The sequence below is a fragment of the Numenius arquata genome, chromosome 2, assembly GCF_964106895.1.
Source record: "Numenius arquata chromosome 2, bNumArq3.hap1.1, whole genome shotgun sequence".
Lineage (NCBI taxonomy): Eukaryota > Metazoa > Chordata > Aves > Charadriiformes > Scolopacidae > Numenius > Numenius arquata.
Window position 1 is genome coordinate 24,611,284 of NC_133577.1, and position 25,759 is coordinate 24,637,042.

Genomic DNA, 25,759 nt, shown 5'->3' on the forward strand with positions numbered 1-25,759 from the left:
AGTAAGCACCACGCTTATGTTGCAGTATAACAGCCCCTCCACAGGGACAGTAACTGCACACAGCCCAAGCACAGTGGAATTCAGTGAGGCTCACAAGTTGTCACTCTGTCTGTGCCCAGCTATCAGAATTTGCTTATAGCTTGCTCCAGTCTTCCACTGTTAAGGAACAAGCAGTTAGGGAAAAGTAATATGAAAAGTCCCCAGATCATCCAGAAATTATAAAGCCAGATTCTTACAATATTTTATTCAAAAGTTAAGATCTTCAGCTCTATAAAAATTAGTATGACAGTTTGCCTGTAATACTCGCACGTGTGAGGCTAACATGATTCAGACAAAACTTGAAAACAAAGGAGATGAACTCAGAAGTAGCTTTGGAGTGGTTCTCCCAAAATGACTTCTAGTTGGTGAATTGTCTTCTGACACTGCTGTTCAACTTCTTCACATTCATCTAGAAAAAGCCATAAAGCAGGAATTAAGTAGAATAGTGACTGCAAAGCTACCCTAGGAAGGCTTCAGCATTTGTCAAAGCTGGAACTGTCTTCAGGCACCAGGTATGAAATAATTATTCAGAAATATTTTGGCATTCACTCAGGACTTAAGCAAATTATTTCTACTCTAACACTGATTTAAATGATGCGACTGAGGAGATGTGCACAGGCTGTAACACTGAAGAAACTACCGTACTTTAAATGAACTTTAGGAGTGTGGTAGATAGTGTGTATGCTAGTTCATAAGGTTTATAGCAATTATAGCAATCATCCAGTCTAAGCCTTTGAAATAAGTTGCCCTTATTTTTTGGTTATAGGTCAGTTGTCTGCCTTCACTAATGCCACTTTAGAACATTACCTTCCATAAGCTCAGCTAAGAATGGAATAGATTCTGGTAGCAGGACCAGATAGTTCTCCTTCAGTTTTTGTGCAACTTCTACCAAAGCAAGCAGAGCAGCAAATCGGACCTAAAACAAAACAATAATCTTTGTAATTACAGTACGGTTCCCTGTTTCTCCCCCTCACATGTTCTTTCCATTTAAGTTTGTAAAGTAGCTTTCCCTACTGAAGGGAACTAGTTTTAAGCTAATTTAAATCTCAACATCTGGGTTAAGATAATGTCAAAGGAAAAAAAGGTTGCAAGAAGCAGGTATGTTGCTAGAAGTTACTTGCTACAACAGACTTTAGCTTCCTGTTACAATGCCACTTTGTTCCACTGTATCAGAAGAACTTAGCTCAGAACAATGAAAAACCAAGTACTTCCCCTAAATAAACTGTCAAATAGGAGAGTCTTGACAAAACTATATGCTAACCAAGTCTGAAAGTTGATAAATAACTGTCTTCCAGTTCCCCCTCTAAAGTGCCCCTTTCTTCATACACAAACAGGTCACCTCTTATTCCAACAGCTACCAGATCTTTAAAAAAAAAAACCCCAAGTTTAACACAGGTGTGGAAGACATCCACAGGTGGAATATTGACTGCTTACAGTAAGAGCAGGCAGCCATGTTGTATACATCTCTCTAGAATTCGGGAGTAGCATAGTACAATATCGGTATTTTAATTTAGGCTGGTATTTTAGCAACAAATTGGTTAATCCACTTCTGGTTTTTGGGGCAATGCTCCCATTTTCTAATGCAACAAAGAAAACCAAATTCTGATTGCGCCCAACCTTAGCAGAAGTGTGCCTCATTTTCAGTAGGATTTGGTAGTTCAGTGGTTTCCAAAGAGAATCGTCTGCCATTGCCACTGAAAACTGAGCTATGCAGGGTATCAGGTGTGCTGTCACTCTTTCCTGGAACTTCTCATCTCCTCCAAGCATATTTTCTAGCTGTGGAAGTAAAAAGCTTGTCAAAAAGATGCAGGCTCAGATAAACCCAGCCAAAAAGCACTTCCAGCTTTGGCTTTCAGGTACTCAAGAGTTACGCTAAAGAGCATCAGTGGGAGTGCACTGGTATGCAAGAGCTCAACAACATGCATGAACCTTACGGAATGCAGACATTTAGAAAGAAAAAAATAGTAATTCAGAGCCTCAGGCAAAGTAGTTAATACGTAGCTCAAAGACAATGAATTAATTCCTGCCTTTTTGTTAAGGGAGAAGATTGAGGCATCTCATGCCTTGAGGCATGATAGTTAAAATAATCAATTGGGGGTGGTGGAGGAAGGGGAAGTCAGCTTTGAATGTTTTTTTGTGTTTGTCAATACCTGATCGACCAGAGGCATCATCAAGGTTTCTGCTCTTTCCTTACTCAGGAACTTCTGGGTGTCAAACAGGAAGAGCTTGTGCAGACAGTCCATGGTGAACTGCAACAGTAGACAGCTCTTTTCTGTGCTATTCTCAGAGTCAAAGAAAGCTTCATCTGCGTACCAATCAAGAAAAAGAAAAAAAAAATCATCAAAAAAAGAGAAAATACAAAACTTCCTCACAGGATAGAAACATTAGTTTGTGAATACAGCTAAAGGATGTACTACGTAGCAATTATGTACTCATCACTCAGAACAATGAAGTGGATGCAATGTTATCTGGCTTTTTAGCTAGTGCCTTAGCATGTCTGCCACTGCCGTTCAGTCAGCTGGGGATAAAAGAGAACAGCCACAGGCTATAGGAACAGTGCTTGGCCATGCCTGTGGATATGGATAATTTCTTCAGGCCACTACAAATGGGATGGGCAAATAGTTTCCCATACAAAAAAGTAATACCTATTTTTGCCAAGAAAACAGAGGAGTCTGAATACACCAGGCAGCATATAGAAGTCAATGAAGGGAAAAAAAAAAGAAAAAAAAAAAAAACAAACAGAAACAAGACACCCTCTTTCCACACAATTTCATTCTCATGGAACTCACTGGGACTGACACTGAAAATTTTCACGTAGTCTCAAGTTTGTACTGGCAGCCCAGAGCCCATGGATGAAAAATGTCCTTTGGTTCCACCCGAGTAAGAAAGATGCCTTATTTATGAGAGAAAGAAAGAGAAAAATGAGAGGTATGTGCTGTGAAGTAAATCCTATAAGACTAAACTTTCAGCAATTATAATTAACCTCTTTCAGCAATTAGTTAGCCTGCCAGTGCCTCTCTGTAGTTAGTAACTGAAAACTTACCGGTTTTAGAAATGTTGACCTGGTTCAGTGTCTCAGCAAATGGCTTCACTAAATGACCAGCAAACAGGGTGAAGAGACCCTTGAGCTTGTCTGCAATGCAATCTGCTATTCGGTGGAACGTCAGCAGTCTGTCTTTTAGGGTAGACTCTGTTTTAGACCAGTCAAAGAGCTGGAAGTGAAAGGCAGATTAGCTCTTTCCTGTGTCTGTGCACCAGAAAATACAAATATGCTGATGCAAATGGATTACATTTAAACTTTTTACCTTGAAGAAGAGGGGTCTGAAAGAAGTTTCAGAAAGTTTCATAACCATACTTATTAGGCAATCAATAATGTAAGCCTCTGTCTTACCAACTTCCTCTAAATCATCCTAGAAAAATTAGAAAACAGAATTCCAAGTTTGAAATGTAAAAAATTGAGGTTTCAAAACACATTTTAATTTTGTCTGTTTCAGACTAAATACCTAACCATAATGTTTTCTATCCCAAGAACAGAATATTCCATACCCAGAATTTCAGAGCACACATGCAATGGGAAACTACTAATATTTTTAAAACAACCAATAGAATTAGCATGTAGAGGTTGAGCTGCTGTTCACCCCTTTAAACAAGCCACCTCGGCATTCTCTGTCCGGAAGTCCAGGGCTCTCATGAAAAATGCCGTCAGCTCAGACTGATGGGAGGTCAGGTGCTCCTTCTCCATACAAACAATGTGCTCCTTCAAGATGTTCATAAGGGGACCCAGGCAGTTCTGCCAAAACAAAAGCAAAGCAACGCGCAGGCAGCTGTGATACTGACAGTAACTGAGAAACATAACAAGGATTTTTGCACTTCACACATTTACTCATTAAAAGAAATAAACTTGGTCCTGTACTACTTGACAGGACAAGAGGAAATGGGCACAAACTTGAATATAAGAAGTTCTACCTAAACATGAGGAGCAACTTCTTTATTTTGAGGATGGCACAACACTGGAATAGGCTGCCCAGAGAGGTGGTGGAGTCTCCTCTGGAGACATTCAAAACCCGCCTGGACACGTTCCTGTGCAACCTGCTCTAGGTGGACCTGCTTTGGCAGGGGGGTTGGACTAGATGATCTCTAGAGCTCCCTTCCAACCCCATATCATTCTGTGATTCTGTGATTCTTAGGGGCTTAAGTTAGTAGGATTCCTGAAAAGAGTTTGGTCTCCGCTCTCCAATTGTGGAGACACCAGCTAAGTCTGAAAGGTTTGCATCTATGAGACAGGAGCAAAGCCCAGACGAAAATTATGTCTCAACTTGTGTTCCCAGCAGATAAATCAAGGCCTTTATAAATGGGATGATCTCTCAAGCATTCATCATCTAACACGCTAAGGACATTACACTGGTGCATTTTGCCTAGGTTTAAAGGTCTAACTCTCCTGAATCACCACTGTGGTACAAAAGAAAACAGGTAATATAAAGACTGTGCTAGGCTTGGCTGGGATGGAGTTCATTTTCTTCGCAGCAGCTCACAGGGCGCTGTGTTTTAGATTTGTGACCAAAACAACACTGATAACACCCTGGTGTTCCAGCTATTGCTTAACAGTGGTTGCATAACGTTACGGCTTGCTCTGTTTCTCACTCTGCTGCCCCAGTGAGTAAGCTGGTGATGGGCAAGAGGCTGGGAGGGAACACAGCTGGGACAGTTAAACCAAATTTTGCACCCAATTCTCCCTCCCTCCCCCCCTTTCTTCTTTTTAATTGCAATGAAAAAGAATGAATAAACCTCCTTACCTTCCGGGTATTTGCCACTTCACTGTAACACTTGGTAACTGCAGGCAAGAGTATTCGGGGAGCAAGCCTTGTAGCAAGAATAGTTTTCAGTGATATTACGCGTAAACTTATCTGGGAAGAAGGACCAAACTCGACCACAATCTTTTCCAAGCGGACAACCTAACAGGAAATCCAACAACAGTTAGGCATACTTAAGAGAACTCCTTGGAGGAGTTTACATTAGAATATTTGCGTACAGAGCTTCGCTGTCTTCAGAAGACAAACACTGAAAAAATGTGTCAGCAGCAGGGGGTGAAAATTACCCTGACTAGAGCTGTTGGATACACATTTGATGAGATCATGGATATAACAGAGTGATCCTTCAGGATTCCTCTCCCTTTCCAAAGATGCAAACTACAACCTATCAGAGGGAGGAGTAAAAGACGCTCTTATATTCAAAATCTTAGTTATCTGCATACGAAGGTGAGTAGCAGAGTAATTTGTTACGACCTTCCCCATAGTTGGCACACACTCCTACTTCAGTTTCAGACAGAAAAAAGTAATCTCTGTAGCTTCTTCTAGGAACTGGGCAGATCCTGTCCCCCTTTACCTATCTGTAGGAGTCACATGGCTCACCTGCAGCAAGCAATCCAGAAGATAAGGACTGAGGAAATGCGGCAGTGTTTCTGCAACCTTCAGCAGAGCAGTGATGGCGCTCAGCAAATAAATCTCATTGGAGACCAGCTCCTTCTTATTTTTTAAAGTCTTCAAAAGTGCCGGCATCAGCCTATGAATAAACAAGCATAAACAGCAAAGGTGAAACCACTGAAAATGGAGGCACGTTTCCAATCACATAAATGGATCTGTTAAGCCTGAAGGGACAATTTTCACATGAATTTTTACATGTGTATTTGAAAAAACTCAGTATTTTAGGCTTTTCGTCTGTATTTCATTTTTTTTAAGCTAATGAGTTAGGTTCAGAATCACAGAATCATTGAATGGTTTGGGTCAGAAGGGATATTTAAAGATCATCTAGTCCAACCCCCTCCCATAGGCAGGGACATCTTTCCCTAGATCAGGTTGCTCAAAGCCCCACCTCTACTTTTGAGATTTAATAACAATAAGAAACCTATATTTTCAATGAGATAAAACAGTCTTAAAAGCAACAAGTTAGATGCTTGAATTCTTCTTGAACAGGGAGAACAAAATAATGCAACATGCAGGGTTTCCAACTGTGCTGGTTCTCATGTTTTTAAATGCAATCTGTTCTACAGTAAAAATACAGAACAGTCTGGCTTTTCTAAAGCCATAAATATTGCCACTCTGCTCGCAGTAGCAGACTCCATAAGGAATTCTACCGATTATACAACTCTTACAATTTCCCCACTAGCTTCTTAGTTCTACAACCAGGAAGCACTACGAATACCTTTACTCTTATGCACGCAAATCACACACATGGCAGACTGCCAACGTGGCCTTCATCAGCATTCCTTCAGTAAAGTGTTTTAGTCTAATTCCTGCTGTGGTTGGTTCTATTAAAAAGAATGCAACGGTACCTTGGAAGCTGAGGTATTGCTTGGGCTTTCAGTGTGCAGGTGACCTCAGCTATACACAGCAAAGCACTTCCCATCACATTCTTTTCCTCCTTCTCAGAAGAAATTAGATCAATGGCAGTTTTCAGAACAGGTACAAACGGCAACGGATTTTCTGTGCCAAAACCTTTGCAGAGTAGCTTGAGGCTGAACAAAGCAGTCTGTCTGTTGATGGCTTGCTCCTCCTCTTCCTCCTTTCTTTTACACTGCACAATAGCAATGAGCTCAGGAACTAGCTCCAAGAGCTGCAGGATCTAAGAGGTCAAGAGGAAACACACATTAGAACTCAGAACCTGAAAGGTTCTAATGGCAAGCAGCCTATGTCTTGCTACTCAAGAGCTCCTTGCCAGACTTGGCACTGCTACTTGATGTCTTTACACAGAGCAAACCGCTCCTACATCAATCTCTCTCCGGGTACTTCTGCTAAAGGAACCAAGTTTAACCACTTTGCTTCGCCTCACCTGGCTCTTCTGCCACTTTGTGCGTTGCTGCACCTTATTGTTCAGAAGTTCCATTGCCTTACGTCTTACAGATGGGAGCTCATTCGTCATTAGTCCCCTAATTACAGGGATGAAGGTTTCTGTTGGCAATAAGGCATTGACCTACAAGAAAACACAAACAAAACAATACCATAAACAGTCTTTTATGCACTGTGATGTCATAGCCTTCAAGTAAGAAAGGCAAACTCTCTTCAGCTTCCCACGTGGGTTTCAGGGTCAGAGAAGAGAGGACAGGCCAGCAATGCTGTACCTGAGGCAAGGAAAAGAACAAAGCAGGTTCCATTTACAGTACTTAATGTATGTTCACTGGCTGCTCACCAGCCATTATCCACCAGCTCCGAGATCTCCTCAGCAATTCCTCTTGTCCACACAGGTGAGCTATACTTCCTTACCCTGAAATACTCCTGGTAGTGCCCTGTGCATGAACATCATGAAAACTGGAATATGCTTCACAGACAAAAAAGCAACCACCCAAGCTGTGAAGAGAAGTATGTTCACAGCATGCAATGAGATAGCGAGTTCCATTCTACAAATACACTTCTGATCAGAAAAAGATTAGAAAGAAAAGCATAAGGATTTTTTTCCTCCATTTGAATTCCATGTAGAAATATACAACAGTTCCATTAGCATTAGTTAAATCTTTTTATGAGTTAACAGTGAGAAATGCTGCCAAAAGCCATTCTTCTCCACCAGGGAGATAGTGAAATGACTGCTTCCAGCCAGTAGAATACTAACTAGAGGAAATAAGCATTCCTGACTGTTTTTCTGGTTGTTCTAAGCTGCTTGCTGTATTTATTAAAGTCGTTAGATAAATTTAAACAATGATGCACCAGGCTGCAGACCATCCAATAAAATTAGTACTAATCCAACAAGAAATCCTACCAAAGTTATACTCATATTAATAAGCGAAAGCAGAAATGTCCCACTGCTAACATGAGGACTAATGAGACATACTTTATCCAGCATATCATAGGACTTGTTAAGCAGAACCCTCCAAAATTTGGCTGTTGGCTTGTCCACGTTTCCTTCCACTGAAGATGCCACAGTGTTTATATAGTGAAGAACTTCTTCTAATAGTCTAGATGGAAAGGAAGCATCTTTTAGTAAGTAACAAGGACACCCAAGAAGTTAACTTTATTACTGGAAAGCACAAAATTTTGCAGAACAGCAACAATAAAAGAAATTTAAACACCTAATGGAGAGACTAGCAGATAACACCAACATATTAACAAAAAGCTACGGCAATAAGGACAATCACGTGCACATTATAGTCTACCTGGTACCCCCAAATTAGCATCTGCATACAACAGTAGTTCTACTTAAGAACTCTACTTTAAAACAAAAATAATCTGAGAAGATATATATGTTTAAGAATGAACATTTAAATAACACAGCATTTAAAATAAATCCCACACCGCTTCGCTTAGAACAAACATTAAAGTTAAGCCTCCACGAAAGAAACCCTGAATTTTCCATCATTGGCTGTTACGGCCCAATGACTACAACTGTGATCTGTGATTACCGGTCATTTTCTAACACCAGTATAGGGGCACCTGTGAATGATGATTTTTCTTCCCTACGAATGAAGCGATATGTTTTGCTAAAAATCTGGAATTCTTTTAGAGACTCCATCATCAATAGCATAATAGTTATGGCCAAGTATGTAAAGAAGCACTATCAGAAATACAGAAAGAGCAGATATTGGGTAGAGCAATCTTTCAAAAATTTAAAAAACTCCACATCATACTAAAAAAACCCCCACAAACCAAAACCCAAATAACTCGCATATAGTAAATACTGCTTGTTGTCAAGGACAACATTAAAAGTACTCTTGGGGAAAAATATTCTAATAGGAATACACTTAAAAAATACTCCCAGGTTGCAGTAAAAGCTAGAAATAGAAGGAGTGGAGAAGATTTAAAGCGTACCTCTGTTCCAACTTCTGTAGCTCTTCTGTTTCTTCACATTCAACTATCTGGTTTAAAAAAGAAGAATGAAAACGCTAAGTCCCCTCATTAAGTTAATATCCCAGAATGGTCAAATTTGTTTGTTCTGAATCAAATGTCCACTGACATAGTAATTATGAGTTCCCCACATTTGCATTTAAGTCACCATTGTAGAAGAAAATCTGAGAATCTTACGCAATACAGTCACAGTCGCAAATACAGTTCAAGCTGGTGGATGTTCAACTGAAAAACTGGGAACTACTTCCAGCTAGAGCTGCAGCCTAAAACTTGTAACATTTATTTTTTTGTCTTTTCAGAGTTAATAGTATGAATCCCACACCAAACTTGGGATACAGACCGTGAGTGAAATCCCAGACTCCATAATGCCAGTGGGAATCCACTGGGACCAGAATTTCACTTTGTTACCTATTCATCAGTCACACAAACAGAGTCTATATGGAAAAGCCTTATTAAAAAATAATTAACATTATTGAGAGGTTTCAAAACTGTGTGAATAAAGGTGTCAGCAAGACAAGACTGGGCAGTGTATTGTTTCATCCCCTTTTAATATAAAGCCATATTAAAAAGCAAATTGAACCTCATCTATTACAGTATGGCACAATGTGATCAGTTTAAAAGCAATCTGCCATTATTACCTTTTTCACAAAACTCTGAGATGATAAAAGTTGTGACATGAAGGAGACTGACAAGAATTTGAAATGCCGAAGTTGTTTGTCTGAGTGAGACTCCACATTAAAGAGCTGCCCATCCTGATTTTTCAGCTTTGTCTTGCACGTTCTTGACTTTTTTGGTCCCGGATCATCTGTTGAAAACATTCACAAAACAAATTTGCAGCCAAGAAAAAAAGACATTTGATTTCTGATTACAGAAACAAAGTAAAAGTACAGTGATGCCTATCAAGGCTAGTCATTCTGCAGTGTACAAAATCATGCCAAAATTCCAAAAAGATGCTCTGAAACACCACAGGAGATAAATTTTTCATTTCAACAACCTGAAAAGAACTAGTGCTATTTCACTGCCATTGCATCTGATCATTTTTATGTGAAGAAACTTCTTTTTAATTAGTGCTAAAGCTATGATACACTGGCTACAGACACGGGACTTCTGAGGCAGGGACCACATACACTGTGTGTCATGTATTTGGGAAAACTGCTTTCAGTATCATTACCTGGTCCTTCCTGGCTGAAAAAAATGAATTCAAACAACAAACAGGGGCAAGTCCTAACTAAAAAAGAGACGAACAACCCTCACCCACCTTCCCGATGCTCTTTGAAATAACAGACTGGAAAAATATTAAAACATATTGTTTAATTATTGCTTCACCCTACTATAGTAAAAAGAAATGAAACCTTAAAAGAAACCCAGAAATGACTGGTAGTCCCTGTGATCTTGTCTGCTATGAATAATAGCTTTTTATTTCAACTAAAATGAGGACTAATTCTAATTCTAAGTGCTCGAATTAATCTATAATTAAAAGGCTTTTCAAAAAGTAATCATGTATCTTAACCATTTTATTAAAAAAAGAAAAAAAATCATTAGACTAATTCTGTATCCCTTAGTCTTCTGTCTAAAGGAGTAATAGAATGAGAGAGTAGTTTGGGTTGGAAGGGACCGTTAAAGGTCATCTAGTCCAACCCCCCTGCAATAAGCAGGGACATCTTCAACTAGATCAGGTTGCTCAAAGCCCCGTCCAACCTGACCTTGAACGTTTCTAGGGATGGGGCATCTACCACCACTCTGGGCAACCTGGTCCAGTGCTTCACCACCCTCATCGTAAAAAATGTCTTCCTTATATCTAGTCTAAATCTACCCTCTCTTAGTTTAAGACCGTTACTCATTGTCCCTTGTGACAGGAAGGTTTACATGCATTTGCTGGCTCTGTTTAATGCTTACCTTCTTTGTTCTCTGGCAGCTCTGTCAAGTACTGGATTATTTTCATCATGCTCTGGAACTGAGATTGTACATTAAATTCGCAACAAATGGAAATCCAAAATTCAGTGTCTGCTTCCAGAACAGCATCCTGTTTATGGTTTAGAAATAAAAAAAAAAAAAAAAATTATTTCAATAATTAAAAAAACGTACTACTACTACTGATAAAAAGACTCAAAAACTCCTCAGGGAGTTTGTGAAAATGCCATAGTAAACTGACTATGGCCAGGATTAACACCAAGGGTAAGAGCAGCAAGCTCTTGGAAAGAACACAGTTTCAGAGGGTGTAAAAGAGATTAAATTGTTACAGCAAAGCCTGTATCTTCTCACCAATGTTCCTTTAATAATTCTTTTAGTTTTCTGCATAAACTATGCTTTCATCTAATCCGAGGGCCTGCCTACACAAAAACATAGCAGGGTTTATCTTGGTCTGTATGGGAAGACCAGTATCGTATTTCACAAACACACTTAAAGAAAAATAAAACAACTTAAAAAATATTGAAGCTAGTAGCTGTTCAGGTCAAGGATTTCTGTACAATATCATCTCATTTATTGTTCAGGCTGCAGGACAAAACAATACAAAGTATTGTGCAGTGTGTGCAGTACCCACAATACAAATCGTAGTCGACATCACCACCAGGTTCTGCTGTAGCACCAGCTCAGAGCTCTCTACTTATTTTAGCATAACTTAGAGGCTTGTCTTGTACCTTCTTAAAGGCACCATGAACAAAAAGAAAAAGATCAGTCTCCCGAGGAAAAAAAAGGTGACCCTGCTGGTCTTCTAACCTTGTCTGTGCTTGATGTCGCAGTCACAGTTTTGGTCACATACTGCTCAAACAGCAGCACCAGGAGAACCCAAAGGAACTTATCTCCTCCCACCGTAGTGATCAGCTGGGCCAGGATTGGCAGGCGTCGGTGCTCTGGCACATGGGGCAAGGCATCCACAAACACACGAACGATCTTTATCACCACCTCTTCCACACTTCCCGAGGACTCTGACAAATCGCTGTCTTCAGCCTATGCACAAACAGGCACAGCAGTTCAAACAGATTATCACAGGCGGGTACCAGTCCTTTCGTGTCAATTCAGAAAATGAAAGAAAGCACCACATGCCTGATAGCAGCATAATGTCAAGGAAAATATAAGGGCTCCAAAATAAACAGTTTTCAATCACACAGTTCTTTTTCAGTGTTTAAGCAAGATGCTTCAAATAAAATTAAAAAAAAAAAAAAAAGAAAACAAACCCAGAAGTTAAGGGGCATCAGCTGAAACAAGTAGGATGTTTGCAAGGGAAAGCAATGCCACATCCTTCTGAAAACTTTGCCCATAAACCCGATAGCGAGGGTCTTGGATTCAAAGACCTAGCAAAACTGATACAAGTAGGCTACACGATCTCAGGTAATTAACATTAGGCTCTCCCCACATGTAATAATCGTGTGTGCCATAAATAATTCGTCACAGAAACTTGTGATGGCTGCTATGAAAAGTTTTATATAAAAAAAACCAATTAAAAAAAGAGACTGCAACTTGATTTCTCTAACAGAGATCTGCAAGAGGATGCAAAATGTGTATACATATCATTAAAAAATACACCAGGAAATGCCCAGCCCACTGTTGGAAGAACAATTTTTTTTTTTTCCCAATTTATTTTTATGTATGAAATTTATATGGCATTTTTCATGTTTAAATCTGTGAATGACTCTAGAATTAAGATTTATTACGTGCAAGTGAAATCTGACTGAAGAAAAAATGTCCCCTTTGAAAAACAGTTATGTATTTTTGTTTTGGTTTATAACCAGTTATCCAAGATGTCCAGACAAAACCAAGAAAACCCACACAAACACCAGCTGGAAAAATAAAACCCTTTCTCAAATATTTTACCTTTTCACTTCCTTCAAACCATATCTACTATTGATATCACCATGACACATTATTATAGGACTAATAACCTTCTTAATTCCAGTGGTTCCTCTTCTGAACTTCCCTGCTATTTTTATGATGAAGAACTTAAAGTATGTTCCAGGTCCTCTTTAAGTAAAGTTATGATAATGTTTTGGCTAAACCATTTGTCAAGTGTAGGAGCTTTTAAGATTAAAAAGAAGCAGCAGTGCAACGAACTCAGAGGTGGTCAGACGAGGAGCAGTCTGTTATTAGTTGTTATATATACTTTAATATCTATCTAAAAATAACCCTAGGATAGGCTACTACTCATTCTACCACTGATATTCTAAACCATTTACTCAATTAATTATCTTATTGTTCATTTTTTTCTACTCCTTTCCATTAAGTAGACAAATTTACCTGTATAAGAGCAGGAATAACCATCTGCACTGTCTTATTAATTACTTGGAACGTGTAAGTATCATCCAGACGTAAGACATTTGCTCCCATGAATGTGAAAATGGGCATAATGTTGTGGAGAACTTTATCCTGGAAAAGAAGACAATGAGATTAGTTTGCTTTTTGAACTGTGTTGGTCTGTATATTGCACCTTAAGGCACTTCTTCCCGCAAATGCCTCTAGATTCGTACAAATGAAAATAAGTATCATCGGTATCTAGCAAAATCTCCACTAACTACTTTTAAATGTATAGTGTCCCTTAAAGCTACTTACTTTGTGATTGTTGGAGAAACCAAGACACACTTCTAAGCAAGTAATTAAAGAGTGGAGAGTTCCATCTGATGAAATACCTTGTACTCTTCAGCTCAGTGCCATGGTAGAACAACAAGCAAAGTCAGTTATGGGGAGATTTGCCGAAGCACCATTAGGAGTGGGGCACAAAGATGCCAGCCGTTTTCAGTACCTTGCCCACCCACCCTTTTTATATTTGTAAAACATCTGCAATATCTACAGTCATACAATGGAAAGCAATCATGCTCATTTGGCTTTTTTTTGGGGGTGAGACTGTAATCACAGTAATTAATTTTAAGAGGCCTGGTTAACCCTTGTCACAGAGCTCAAGAGTTAGTTTCCTAGATTTTGCCAGAACTTAGAACAAGAAGTTATGGGTACATTTCTCATTTAGTTTTAGTGAACTGAAGGAGTGTTTTAGATTTAAAAATAGAGATGAGACTCGTGCAAAGTATTTCCTTGTATGGAATGTATGTATTCCTTTCGAAATCTTCTAAGAGCCAATATTAATGTAGAATAAAAGCTCGGTTCTATAGCAGGTGATGGCAACAATAAAAAAGCCAAACCCTCCACAAGTTTGCCAAAAACATTCCAGTTTTGTCTTTTGGGAAAAACAGCATCTTTCCAAACGTGTGGAGAAAATAAAGATAAAGCTGTAAACTGAGTTTGATACATCTGGATATATTTTGCTGCTTTTGTAGTTTCAAAGCAAAAGAATCTTACTTAGGAGAGTGAGCATACTCTCAAATTTCAATCCATAGAAGAAAAGACCTGTTTCTCAGCCAATTAAAATCAGACCAACCTGGTTTTAGCATCAACTACAACTACATTTCTCGAGTGCTGATAAGAATCCACGTGCTACTGAACTAGATGTTTTCTCTCAGGGGGAATGAAGAAACAGTGCACCAGAACTTAGACCCCAGCTGGAAGGTGAGGCAGGGCTGTTGTCGGAAAGCTTCTTCCATTTCTAATAGGTTTCATTGCGAGTCATAAACGCCTAGTGACCAAAGCATCAAGGCAGGGGTTTATTTTCAAGTAAAATGGAACAGAAAGTCCTAAAAAAGCAGGAAACCTGCAGATTTTGTCTGTTGCTCCTTTCAGACAACTTCTCCTCATAGACAGCTCTATACGTTCTTCGCTCTACCCAATATTTGGAACCTGAAGAGAAGAGCCAACGCATAAATTTCAGGTACTACTTACAGGGAACATGCCAGCAACAGCACCGAGGAGCAGCAGTGCATGGTGGTGTGTCTGGGGCATTTTAGATATCCTGATGCACTGAACTATCACTTCCACGTTGAATTTTTCTTTGTCAAGAATATCTGCAAGTAAAAAATATTCACTGATTAACACTCTAATGGTCAACGATGTGGGAATAAAAACAGTACGCTCAAGCACTGGTTTCCATTTATAGACCATACCTAAGGGATCTACAGAAAATTATGAAGGCGGCAAACTTCTATCCCCTATAAAGAAGTCTATTTCTCCTCAACAATACAGCGTAGACTCAGAGAATAAAAAAGTTAGAGGCTATTGCTTTAATGCTGTGCTGGTGAGAGAACTACCAAGAAATGGGTCTGGCAGTTTTTACCTGCTGGGATCTTGCTACCATCCGAACACAATTTCTGACAGATGTTTAGCAGGCAGCTGAGGATTAGCTGCTTTGTATATTCCATATTTTCTTCTTCTGATGCCATAGGTTCCAGACAGCTATACATTCGGGAAAAAATTTAGGAATTGAAAAAGGAGACAGAAAAATAAGTGACCAAGCCGCATATTAAGATACAAATAAGATACTGCAATCTTCATTCTACCGAAGTTCTAAATTGAGGCTTCTAAAAAGCGTTTGCCAAAAAGCGTCTCTTCTTTTTTGTTTTCAAATGCATCAACTGGTCTAATAAAAGACATTCATGATTGCCAGTCTGTATAAAGGCAAGTTGTAAGGAAAAAAAATAAATACCCAATCTATATGTAAACTTTCCTAAGTGCCTGGAGACAGGACTGGCAGAGAAAGCAACAGTTTTCTTAGGTTGCATTAGATGAAGGCTGTTCCACAATGTTCTAGGAGGAATTTTAAAGCTTAGAGTATTATTATAGGAACTCTGCAAAAGACACAACTCCTGTCAAGTGTGCCAATTTAAACACAGGTGTCATGCTTCTTAGCAATCCCAAGCCCTTCACCTGAGAAACAAAGTCTTCACATAAGAAGCTACGCATTAGGTAAAATTCTTAGAAAGCCCATCACGTTGTTCAAAGGGCAAAAAAGTTGTAATAACTTCCCATTCCCCTCATCCAATTTACCTAAAACTGTTCAAGTAAAAAAGGCAAGCTAAGCTACAAAACATGGCAACAAAGCAGAGAGAAAGTAGCCCCTATTTTAACGTTTTACAGCATCTGCTGCAGAAGAAAATGCACAAGGACTCGTGTGTTATGGAGGCACCATTACCGGCTCAGCAGGTTAAAAAGCGCAGGTACCAACACCTGCGGACGTCTAAGTTTCTTCTTATGCTGCAGTAACTCCAGAATAAGCATAACCCTCTGCCAGCTGAAATGGCTTGTTTCTGGTGCCAATTCTGCATCTTGAGGCTTTCTAAAAAGATAAGACAATCAGGATATACATCTGCAAAGAACAACAGTACAGTGTTTCATCTGCAAAGAAAACAGTACAGTATTTTGGAGAAAAAACACACACTTAAGTTAAGAAAGACAAGCTTTCTTTCACATATGAATATCCTTTACTGCTTCTCCTGAGAGAGGTGATGATGTGTGGGCTTGTGACTGAAGCAGCAGCACATTTTAAACAATCAACAGAAAATCCAGACCAAACTGGAAAAAAACCAAACAAGTATAGCATGCCTTCTGTGTATACAAAAATTCTACACAATAAAGCAGATTTCTGTGGAAAAAAACCAAAAATCTATTACCAAATAACTGCCCAAATGCTGATGTGCTTGCACTTATGGAACTGCCAGCTGTCTAACCACTGACTACGCTGGCAATGGGGGTGTGTGCAAGCATGTGTGTTTATAAACTCTGGCAGACACAGTTTACAGATGGATCAATCTAATGGGTGATGATTGTTAAATACGGTTGAGAGAAGGAAAATAAGGACAGCTATTCTAAGTCAAACCAAGAAAACCAACTCAATATCCTGTTTCAGCAATGGCTGACATCATGCTTGAAGAAGAGAGTAAGTACAGTGGGAAAAACAGCTCCTTCCTCATGAGAATGGAGAGAACAAACAAGACGAAGAGCTCTAAAGATTAATGATTATGTTAACATTTAACTGAAAGAAAATACTGCTTTTCAGTCAACTAACAGGAACATTTTGATAAGCATCTGTGGGCTTCAGCCACGTGTGTGTAATTTGTCCATAACTCTTTATTACTAAGTTTAATACCCACAAAAATGAATCTTGTTCAACCGTGTCAAGCCAGGTTCTATAAGACCAAATGTCAACACTAAAACTACTGGATTTATTTCTTTTTTAAATTTTGACTATCATTCCATCAGCTCTCTAACAGTGACATGAGTTGGTTTTCTCCTGCCAAAAGTATCTGAGTAATTTTACCGTGCAGAGGAAAAGAAGAAACAGATGCTTATGCTTTCAATACAAACTATGTAATGTAGTAAAACAAGTGGCATTTTTAAACTGTACAAATAATATTTTTGGGTTTTTAGCTAGTTTACCTCTGTTGCTGCATTTTCTGCCTTCTAGTTTGCTGAACAGTGCCCAGACCTTTGGTTTTCTCAGGAGGCTCCAGTTCTCTGACAATCTGCTCAGCACACACTGAAATCTGAAACAAAGAACAATAATGCAAATACCAATGAACAACGTGTCATATAGCATATCTATGCCTGTCCTTTTTTTAAAAACATATCCCTTTCATGCACATATGGGTATATAATCCACATATTCAAGTCAGATTACAAAAAATGAAAATCAGTGCAGCAGAAAGAAGTGACTTATGCTCAATTCATTCACATAGTATAGTAAATGACTGGAGCGTGGCTTTTAAAGAAATACCTTCTAAAAGCAGTCATTTAACAAACTTTTCATGCCATTAACACAATTATATTATGTGACAAATAGTTTCTGATTCCTTCCATGCTATGAATAATATAAACGAGTGTTACTGATTGAAGCAACATAGAACCACCGCAACGGGTTTGAACATATTTCTGTGCTCTGGAGTTCGCCACTTACCCCTTTAAAGACACTGCTAATTGTCTGGGCACAAAGTGGGTTCTTACAGTTTAACAGTAAGTCAAACAATACTTTTAAAAGCTTCTGTTGCACCATCCCATCTGACACAGCTGCAAAGAATGGCTTAGTGATCTACAAAAGGGAAAAAAGAAAGGATGCACAGAGGTTACTGTAAGAGGGTAACAGAATCACAAGCAATGCAACTTAGGTTAGATTATGGATGATACACCCAATCATACTAACACGCAGTTAGTATGAAAATATATTGTAAAAATTTGCATATTAACTATGTATTTGTGTATATATATCCAGGAATCTTTAGATGCAACGCACATACTTCTGAAATACCCATCAGACATACCGATTCCTGACATTTCTCACACAGCTTGCCTGGTGGAGAACAAACTTGCTGTTGCCAGCCTTTGGTAAGTATATGCTAATACCTGGCTAATAGAAGGCCTGAATTTGTAGCCTCCTTCAAATAAGACTATTTCTCACCTACTGTATTTTTTTTGACAATTTTTCCTCAGAAGGAAAACATGAAGTAAAGCTCCTGCCTGACAAAAATTCGGACAATGGAACAGTAGTGTCTGATACAGGTATTCACCTGCACGCAAATACAATGATATTTCTATTCTGTACTTGTCAAAATGCAAAAATAGAGCAAGCCGCAATTTCTCCTTCCGGCAATTCTCAGAGAAAGTTTTGCAGCCTCTTGAGATGTTTCAAAGACACTATGAAGACCTTGAAAACTTGGACTAAAAGAAAGACAGGTCAAAAGCTGTGGAATCCTTAATACAAGAAGAGTCTTCGTAAAACCAGTCTGAAACACTTCTCTTTGCTTTAAGCATAAAAATAAAAGATTTTTCAGAAAGCCATACCTGCCCAAGTGCTGTGATCTGAAAAGGTGGAATTTCTTCATAGATTTTCTTGGCAGCGTGCAGACTTTTGATAAATAAATCCAGACTCTGCTCATTCTTGCACAAGAGGGTTGCTGAATATTCATTAAACTTTCCAAGGATGAGATGCAGGAGAACAACTTCATCTTTCAACATTGCCTCAGGCTTCTTAAAGACCTTTTCTAGCAACCGGTCCAGTGCAGGCAAAAGGTGAGAAAGAATCATCTGCAAACAGAGGAAATTCATATGAGAATTTTTTATCCATTCTCATTTCAACAGAATTCCACTAGGACAGCTTAATTTTACTGCAACATCCCCTCTCTGGTAACACACTACATAGAGTATTTTATGCAACAGCTATTCAAGAGGAAAAATACAAGACTTATTGTGAGATTATGAGGAGTATGTGCTCATCTTCTACTTTGCTATTCTCCTTTGCAGGCTACTATGTCATATTTTTAAAGTACAGAAACAAGACAACTTTTTTCACCAATTTATGACTGCTGTCTCCTACAAACCCCAAATGTGGGGCAAGAACGCTCATGCTCTATGCAGTTCACAATCCTTTCAAGACACATACAACTGAACAGAGCATAAAAATTCATAATTTCATTCTTTTTTTGAAAACTGAACTCATTATTTTCCAGCACTTAGAGAAGAGAATTCTGAATATACTAGTTAAGATCTTAACACATACAAATAGTATTGTGTTACAATTCTGTACAGAAAACTGTATATTCGCTGATGTCTAACCAAGGTAATAAACTGTTTCAGAAGAAGATTCTTCCAGAAGAAATTTTTCTCAGTAACATCAAGGGAGTCTCCTTAATAACTCCGGTGCAAAATTCTGCAGCCCTTACATTCCTGGATGGAGCATGCAAATATTTCATGTTTCATTAAACCATACTTTGCAGCGCTACCGCATATTATTAGAGGTTTCAACTTAATGCATAATAGTCTAATACATCATTAAGTTATTTAACAGCATTATTACTAAATGAAATTTGATTTCAGCATTTCAATCAAGCGCAGAACAGCTAGAAAGGCTGCACTTACCTCACCATGGACTTCACAAAGAATTTTCATTAAGTGTCTTGCAATATATGATGGGAAAATAGGGTTCTGTACACAATCAAGTATGCTTTCCAAAGCTTCCGACAATTTTTTCTTCTGGGATTTCTGTTTTGGTTGTGTCTCAAGCTCCTCAAATAGACCTTCCATAACCTAGTTCATTAACAAAGTGAAAATTAAAGTCTTTCTCTGCAATAAAAATGCCTTAAACGAACATTTCGTTAATGCTTTTGGAATAATGCAACCTAGATACAAACAGAGTTCTTCATCTGTAAATAAACCACAAGTTAATACCTCTTACTTGACTGATATTCTCAATTCTCTGTATGTAGTAAAATCACTTGAATATTTTTATAGTATTTTAAATCTTTTTTTTTCTTATATCAGTCTGATTTCTTTAGTCTGATACTATAGCATGGAAAGACAGTGAACTATCCCAGTTAACTTGACTTTTTTTTCTGGAAAAGATGGGAGCACACAGCAGCAGATAAAACTTGTATTAACATACATCTTAATAACAGAAATACCTGTGTAATGTATGTAGCATCAGATATGATCTCTTCTGTCTTTTGCTCCAAATGCTGAAGAACAGGATGAAATAGAGACTCCTTTATCCCTCTCAAGGAATGGAGGCAGTTGAGAGCAGCCCTTCGAACTTCACTCACAGGACTACCCAAGTTAATGAGCAAAGATATCACCACTGCAAAAACAGTGAGGGAAGGAAGGAGGAAAAGACATGAGTGGTCAGAATTTTACCATATGTGTCTCTGAAGAGACATCAACATTACTTTGGAATTAAAAATCTTTTTTCACTATAAACCTCTAGACTACACAAAACCAACGTGAATCTCACAGATCCATGGCGCTGAGCTTCTTCACCACAGTCCTTATATTCATGCTTAAGCTCAGAGAGCTCATGCATTGCTACTGACTGCCACATCCTTACACCGCACAGAAAGTAAGGTGCTGTAACTGACTCCTTCAGCATAGGAGAATGTTCTTTAACACTTTCAAGATTAAAAAAAAGTGATTTCACCTACTTCCAAGCTTGGGCTAGTAACTGCAGCAGTGAATCAGCAAGAAAGGGCTGTCTCAGCCTACTGCAGTTGAACATAAATGACTATAGATATCTTTCACGGTATAAAATATAGTGATTAAGTCTTAAGATGACAGACAGATACTGTTTTACTTTACCTGGAGATGATGGTGACAGCAGCTGTTTCTTTTTGTGGTATGTCTGTGATTCAAGCAGTGCATAGCCAATATATAAAGCTTGAGTCTGTAGCATTGCATTGACTTCATAGTTCAGATGATTTGAAAGGTTATAACTGTGAGTCCACAAAATTGAAAGGAATTTGAAGAGAATCTCTGAATCTTTTAGATGTACCTTAAATTTAACCAAAAAGAAAAAGAAAAAAGAGAAAAGCACTTGTTTAATAACTTCAATTTACTTTGCAAACTACTACTCACAACATCTGATAAACTACCCAAATCAAAGGAGTACACAGAAAGAGTACTACAGAGTGAGAAACAGGTAAGAGTGCCTTCTCCCTCTCCGCTCCCCCCCCGCCTCAATAGTAATAGCTGCTCCAAGAAGATTCAATTCAGTTTTTCACACATCTACATCCATCCAATTACCTCAACTTTGCTCTAGGACCTTTCTGTCAAAATTTAATGAGGACAGCTGCTGATTTTGAGGCAGTTACATTGTCTCCTAATAGCATCCCAAATCAAGTTCTTGCTCACTACACAGTCTGGCAATAGCTGGCATGCTGCCTGTCTGCAAGATGCTCTCTGGAATCCTAAAAGCTCTTCGTTCATCAGGCAGGAGTGCCCACTCAACCTCCCGCAAACTGAACACAGCTTACCAGAACAACTGATACAGCTTCTGACATACTCTTGCCTATTCTTTTTCACAAGTCCACCAAGATCTAGGTTCTAGTTATATTAAATGTGCTAGAGTGGGCAAAAATAACTTTCTTGTCCCTTTCAAATTAAACGCCCCCAAAATCAGCCATACTCCACAAGTGAAATAACCAAATTATTACTGCAGCTCTTGCCTTCACTAGGTCCTGGAACATTACTAATCCCGTATCACAAATTTTCTGTAGTTCCTCCTTCCACCTTCTTCTCTTCTGTGCAGTATCACCCAGCTTGCTCAGTCAAAAATCCCACTAAAATAACATCCTTCCTTCCCTGTTGACAGTCTTTAACTAGCCAGGCACTGAATCAATCTCTTTTTAACAGCTCAGTGTCAGTACAATATCACTATAACTTGGAGTGACTGATAATTACACAAAGTTATATACAAGAAATAATGTCAGAAACAAGTTTTGTTATTAAATAAATCATTGCTGTTCTTTCCTTCCTCTGTTTGTGTTTGTGATGCGCTTTCTTGATGAAACAGCATCAAATTCCAGTAACAGGGGCTGTGTCAATTACTTGCTTCTCTTTTCCTCAGAATGTACAGTTATTATTCTCTGTCATCTAAAATCCAGACTGCCAAAATCCCTTATTCCCTTCACAAAAATGTTCATTTGATGTGGGTGAGAAAACATGAGATGGTGTTCTAAGGAAATATGCAATGTCCTCTAAGTTTTCCTTTCAATTTTTGTATTTATATCTAACACATTTTACAGAGCAACTTTGCTCCCAGATAGGACCTAAACTTTTAGTTCAAACTTCAAGCTCTTTACCTTGTCCTGCAAATCAGTGTTATGTTTTCACCTTCGCCTCAACTGGTCCATTTATTGTTTTTTCACTTTAGTTTTCTATTAATACATTTAATTAGGGTTAACCAATAAGCTGAAGCTTAGACTTTTATCTGCTCACAGTACTAGCATGCCACAAGCAGCATCGCATGATCAATTCTCCATTTTTCTCAGTTTTCCTTAAAATTGTGTAACTGCTTAATAGTTGATGACTAATAAATCAGAGCAACAAATGCAAAAATAATACCTTGAGTAAGAGGTTCATCAATGCTCTGTACTGAAGAGCATTGCTTCCCTCGCTAGCTCCACAGACAAGTAGGTCAAAGAGCCCCAAAAGGAGGTGCAGGTAATCTTGGCTATCTTGATTCAGAGATTCAGGATTCCACCAAGTTTCCTCTAAAAAGTACAGGTTATAAATGAGACACAGTGGATGCACATGAACAACTTCAGAAACCAAGATAAAACAGACATTTCTAGTTAAAAGAAGACAATACATTTAGCTGATTTCACATTCACAAGTAAATAATCCTTACAGATCTCAACAACAAAGGAAGGTTAGGGGAAGCAAGGCTGGCTTGTTTCCAACAATTTCTGAAGACAAAAAAAATTAACCTTCCTTCTTCACTAGACTGATATAAAAGACAGTCAAAGCCTTAAAACCTACCTTTTGAAAAGGACAGAGGAGGTTTTAGGCCATTGATGAAGTTTTTCAATAAGAACAGGAACATAGCTGACTCCTCTGCATAAGCAGCCTGATCACTATTCAACTTTTCTATATATGCAGTCAACAAATCGTTAGGCACCACAGTTTCCTCTGTTGTTTCAACAGACCAGTTTAGGGGAGTTTCCTGTGAAGGAAAATTCATTTTGATGTATACTGTCACAATTTCAATGGAGTTCTTAATTTTTTAATGCAGAGTCACTAGAGTGGTAAAATGTAAAAGCAATTCCTCATGGCAGCTTCTAGTACTGCTGCCAAGTGTGTGTTTTCACTTTGAAAAGAAATGAAGGTGGTATTTTCAGTCCTTCTCAAGGTTTCTGAACTTCTTGTTCTCCAGTAAAAAAAAAGATTTCTCCATTACAGAGAACATGCCCTCTCCCAACTGTTTACATCTTACCTCTGCAGGATCACAAGCTCTGAGATTTTTTATTTTTTTATCCAAGAAACGGAATACTCTGATAGCCACTGAAAAATAACTTTCCTTCATCTGTGTATTGCAGCAGCACTGAACAAGCACTGAACCAATTATATGAGTAGTTACTTTCTGTCTCACGCTGCCAGATTCTGTTTCAGCAACGAGTATCAGATCATCAACCTTAGGAAAGGGAGTGGAAAAAAAACAACAGTAAAAAGTCTGAGACAGTGGGACTTCACTATGACTTTACACCGTGTTTCATTTGCATGTCCAATTAAATCCTTAAATCCAAACTACTGTCTGATGTAATGGTACTCTTCAAACCCTAAGAATACACAAACATCTGCTTCTATGAACTACCCACAGGTATACTTGTTTATTCTCTAGATTTTTTTTTTTCAGGAAATGAAAAATTCCTGGAATTTATTTACACTAATCATTTGTCCAAATTGGTAATGGCTTCATTCGTCCTTTTCCTTATGTTTTTTTACTAGATTTTATTGGGGTTTGTTATTTTTTATATACATATGTTATGTATATATATATATTTTATATATATATATATTTGCCTAGCAGCTTGATGATGACACACTAATGCCAAGAAGAGTATTCTATAATTCTTCTATATCACATTTGTTCTACTACAGTGATCACCTGGAAAGTAAGATCTCTTAAGGTAAGGGTAACATGGTACATATACCATTTGCAATAGTAAGGAAGAGTCCCCTGAAGTCATGTTTTCAGAAAACAGCAGAATCATTTTCTTGTTGGCCACTCCAATCAACTCTGCAGACTTGCTAGATTTAATTGCCTCTTCAAGATCTGTTCCAAGGTAAAAAATAATAATCAGATACAAATCAGAGATACAATCAGATACAAATCAGATACAATCACATAATCAGAATACAAATCACATATTAAAAACCTGGTGGCTCAATAATATTTAGAAACAGTCAGAAATATACTAGACAATTTCTTTGTCAAGTGGTTTTTAAAGAACTCTATTGACACTGGTACCATGATAGCTTGTTAGTGTCAGTCAGCCTTCTTCAGTAAGTGTTTAGGTTCAATAACATGACATTCTAAATTGTTGCAATTTTTCTTTTACTGAATTAGCTACAATTAATGCTTTACCTTCTGGCCAACCTTTCAGTAAAGGGTGTAAGGAGCAGAGATCAGATTCTGACAGATAAATGGCCATTTTCCAATCTGAAGATTTTGAATTCGCATTAGTGATTACCATAAAAGGTAACAATCGCATTACTGCTTCATCTAGCAGTTCTTTTTTCTCTTTCAAAGTCTCCTCTTGGACCAAAATTTTTGTTGCTCGCTCCAGAACCTTGTGCCTAAAAAGAACAAATGATGTTGAAAACCCATGGCTCAATCATACCAGTTACATTTCTTTGATTTGTTCTCCATTTTAAATGGCAATTTTCTGAATCCAAATATCAGAGAGAACAAATAAGGAACTCATGTGAAACAGTATGCAAATAATTGAACATTTCTCTTGTAACTCAGCTTAGATAGAGCATAACAAAAAGTGTCTGAGTGGAAGTATTCTTTAGAGTTACATTTTTGAAATTTAACTTATAGAGAAAGAATGTAGAGTGAAAAAGGCACACTTTTCCACTTTACCACTTTCCATCCTTTGAAAGATCAGCTCTCTGGAAGATGTTCAAAAGACTTGATACTACTACTTCTGGATTGACTTGTTTCCTGAAAATCTGAAAAGTAATCAAGAAAAAGAAATAAAAGTATAATAAAATACAAAATAATTTACCGTATCATAGTGGAAAATGCATCTGCTATACCAAGTGGAAAAATGGATCAAACATCACTAATTACTTTCCTATTGACGATCATAAAAATATTATCAGAGTAAACTGAAGTTACAAGGCTGCCCAGTACACCCTCTTGATATGCTAAAGCACAGAAAATTTATTGAATACAGAAACATTTAGTAAAATTGATAAACAATATGCAAAACACTTTATAATTAAATAAGAATGGCTTTTACTTCATATAGCAGCTGTATGACAAAAATATACGGCATGTTAACAAAAGATACTAAAGTGCAAAGAAGCACTCACGTGCTTTTATTCCTATTTTTTAGTGATTGAGAATGAATGAAGACACTAGACCAATTATATTACTGCTAATAATATCTTCCACTACTACTAGCAGAAGCAATAAGGAGAGACTGTTACTCTAGCTGGAAACAATCAGCACAATGCATACCAGAGCCCTATCCAGTAAACCTGAGCTGCAGTTTAGGACCTTGCCACTATCAACTGACCAAATGACT

General features: G+C 38.1%; 1 protein-coding gene across 1 annotated transcript in view; it reads right to left on the reverse strand.

Annotated features, from left to right (window-relative positions):
* Window positions 1–247: 247 nt before the first annotated feature.
* Window positions 248–25,759, reverse strand: part of HEATR1 (HEAT repeat containing 1) — a 36,110-nt gene continuing 10,598 nt past the window's right edge. The window contains exons 13-44 of the mRNA XM_074167921.1: window positions 25,090–25,178; window positions 24,589–24,800; window positions 24,155–24,276; window positions 23,437–23,634; window positions 22,983–23,166; window positions 22,566–22,714; window positions 20,802–20,994; window positions 20,135–20,307; window positions 19,593–19,760; window positions 18,519–18,761; window positions 17,638–17,769; window positions 17,121–17,227; window positions 15,877–16,020; window positions 15,022–15,140; window positions 14,631–14,752; window positions 13,101–13,229; window positions 11,586–11,816; window positions 10,764–10,890; window positions 9,506–9,672; window positions 8,832–8,878; window positions 7,858–7,981; window positions 6,865–7,005; window positions 6,368–6,657; window positions 5,448–5,598; window positions 4,833–4,991; window positions 3,695–3,829; window positions 3,345–3,449; window positions 3,083–3,251; window positions 2,190–2,344; window positions 1,657–1,815; window positions 847–955; window positions 248–448 (exon numbers count right to left, since the gene is read on the reverse strand). Coding sequence (XP_074024022.1) covers window positions 360–448; window positions 847–955; window positions 1,657–1,815; window positions 2,190–2,344; window positions 3,083–3,251; window positions 3,345–3,449; window positions 3,695–3,829; window positions 4,833–4,991; window positions 5,448–5,598; window positions 6,368–6,657; window positions 6,865–7,005; window positions 7,858–7,981; window positions 8,832–8,878; window positions 9,506–9,672; window positions 10,764–10,890; window positions 11,586–11,816; window positions 13,101–13,229; window positions 14,631–14,752; window positions 15,022–15,140; window positions 15,877–16,020; window positions 17,121–17,227; window positions 17,638–17,769; window positions 18,519–18,761; window positions 19,593–19,760; window positions 20,135–20,307; window positions 20,802–20,994; window positions 22,566–22,714; window positions 22,983–23,166; window positions 23,437–23,634; window positions 24,155–24,276; window positions 24,589–24,800; window positions 25,090–25,178 — 4,842 coding nt within the window. The 3' untranslated portion in view covers window positions 248–359. The remainder of the gene's footprint in view (window positions 449–846; window positions 956–1,656; window positions 1,816–2,189; window positions 2,345–3,082; window positions 3,252–3,344; window positions 3,450–3,694; window positions 3,830–4,832; window positions 4,992–5,447; window positions 5,599–6,367; window positions 6,658–6,864; window positions 7,006–7,857; window positions 7,982–8,831; window positions 8,879–9,505; window positions 9,673–10,763; window positions 10,891–11,585; window positions 11,817–13,100; window positions 13,230–14,630; window positions 14,753–15,021; window positions 15,141–15,876; window positions 16,021–17,120; window positions 17,228–17,637; window positions 17,770–18,518; window positions 18,762–19,592; window positions 19,761–20,134; window positions 20,308–20,801; window positions 20,995–22,565; window positions 22,715–22,982; window positions 23,167–23,436; window positions 23,635–24,154; window positions 24,277–24,588; window positions 24,801–25,089; window positions 25,179–25,759) is intronic.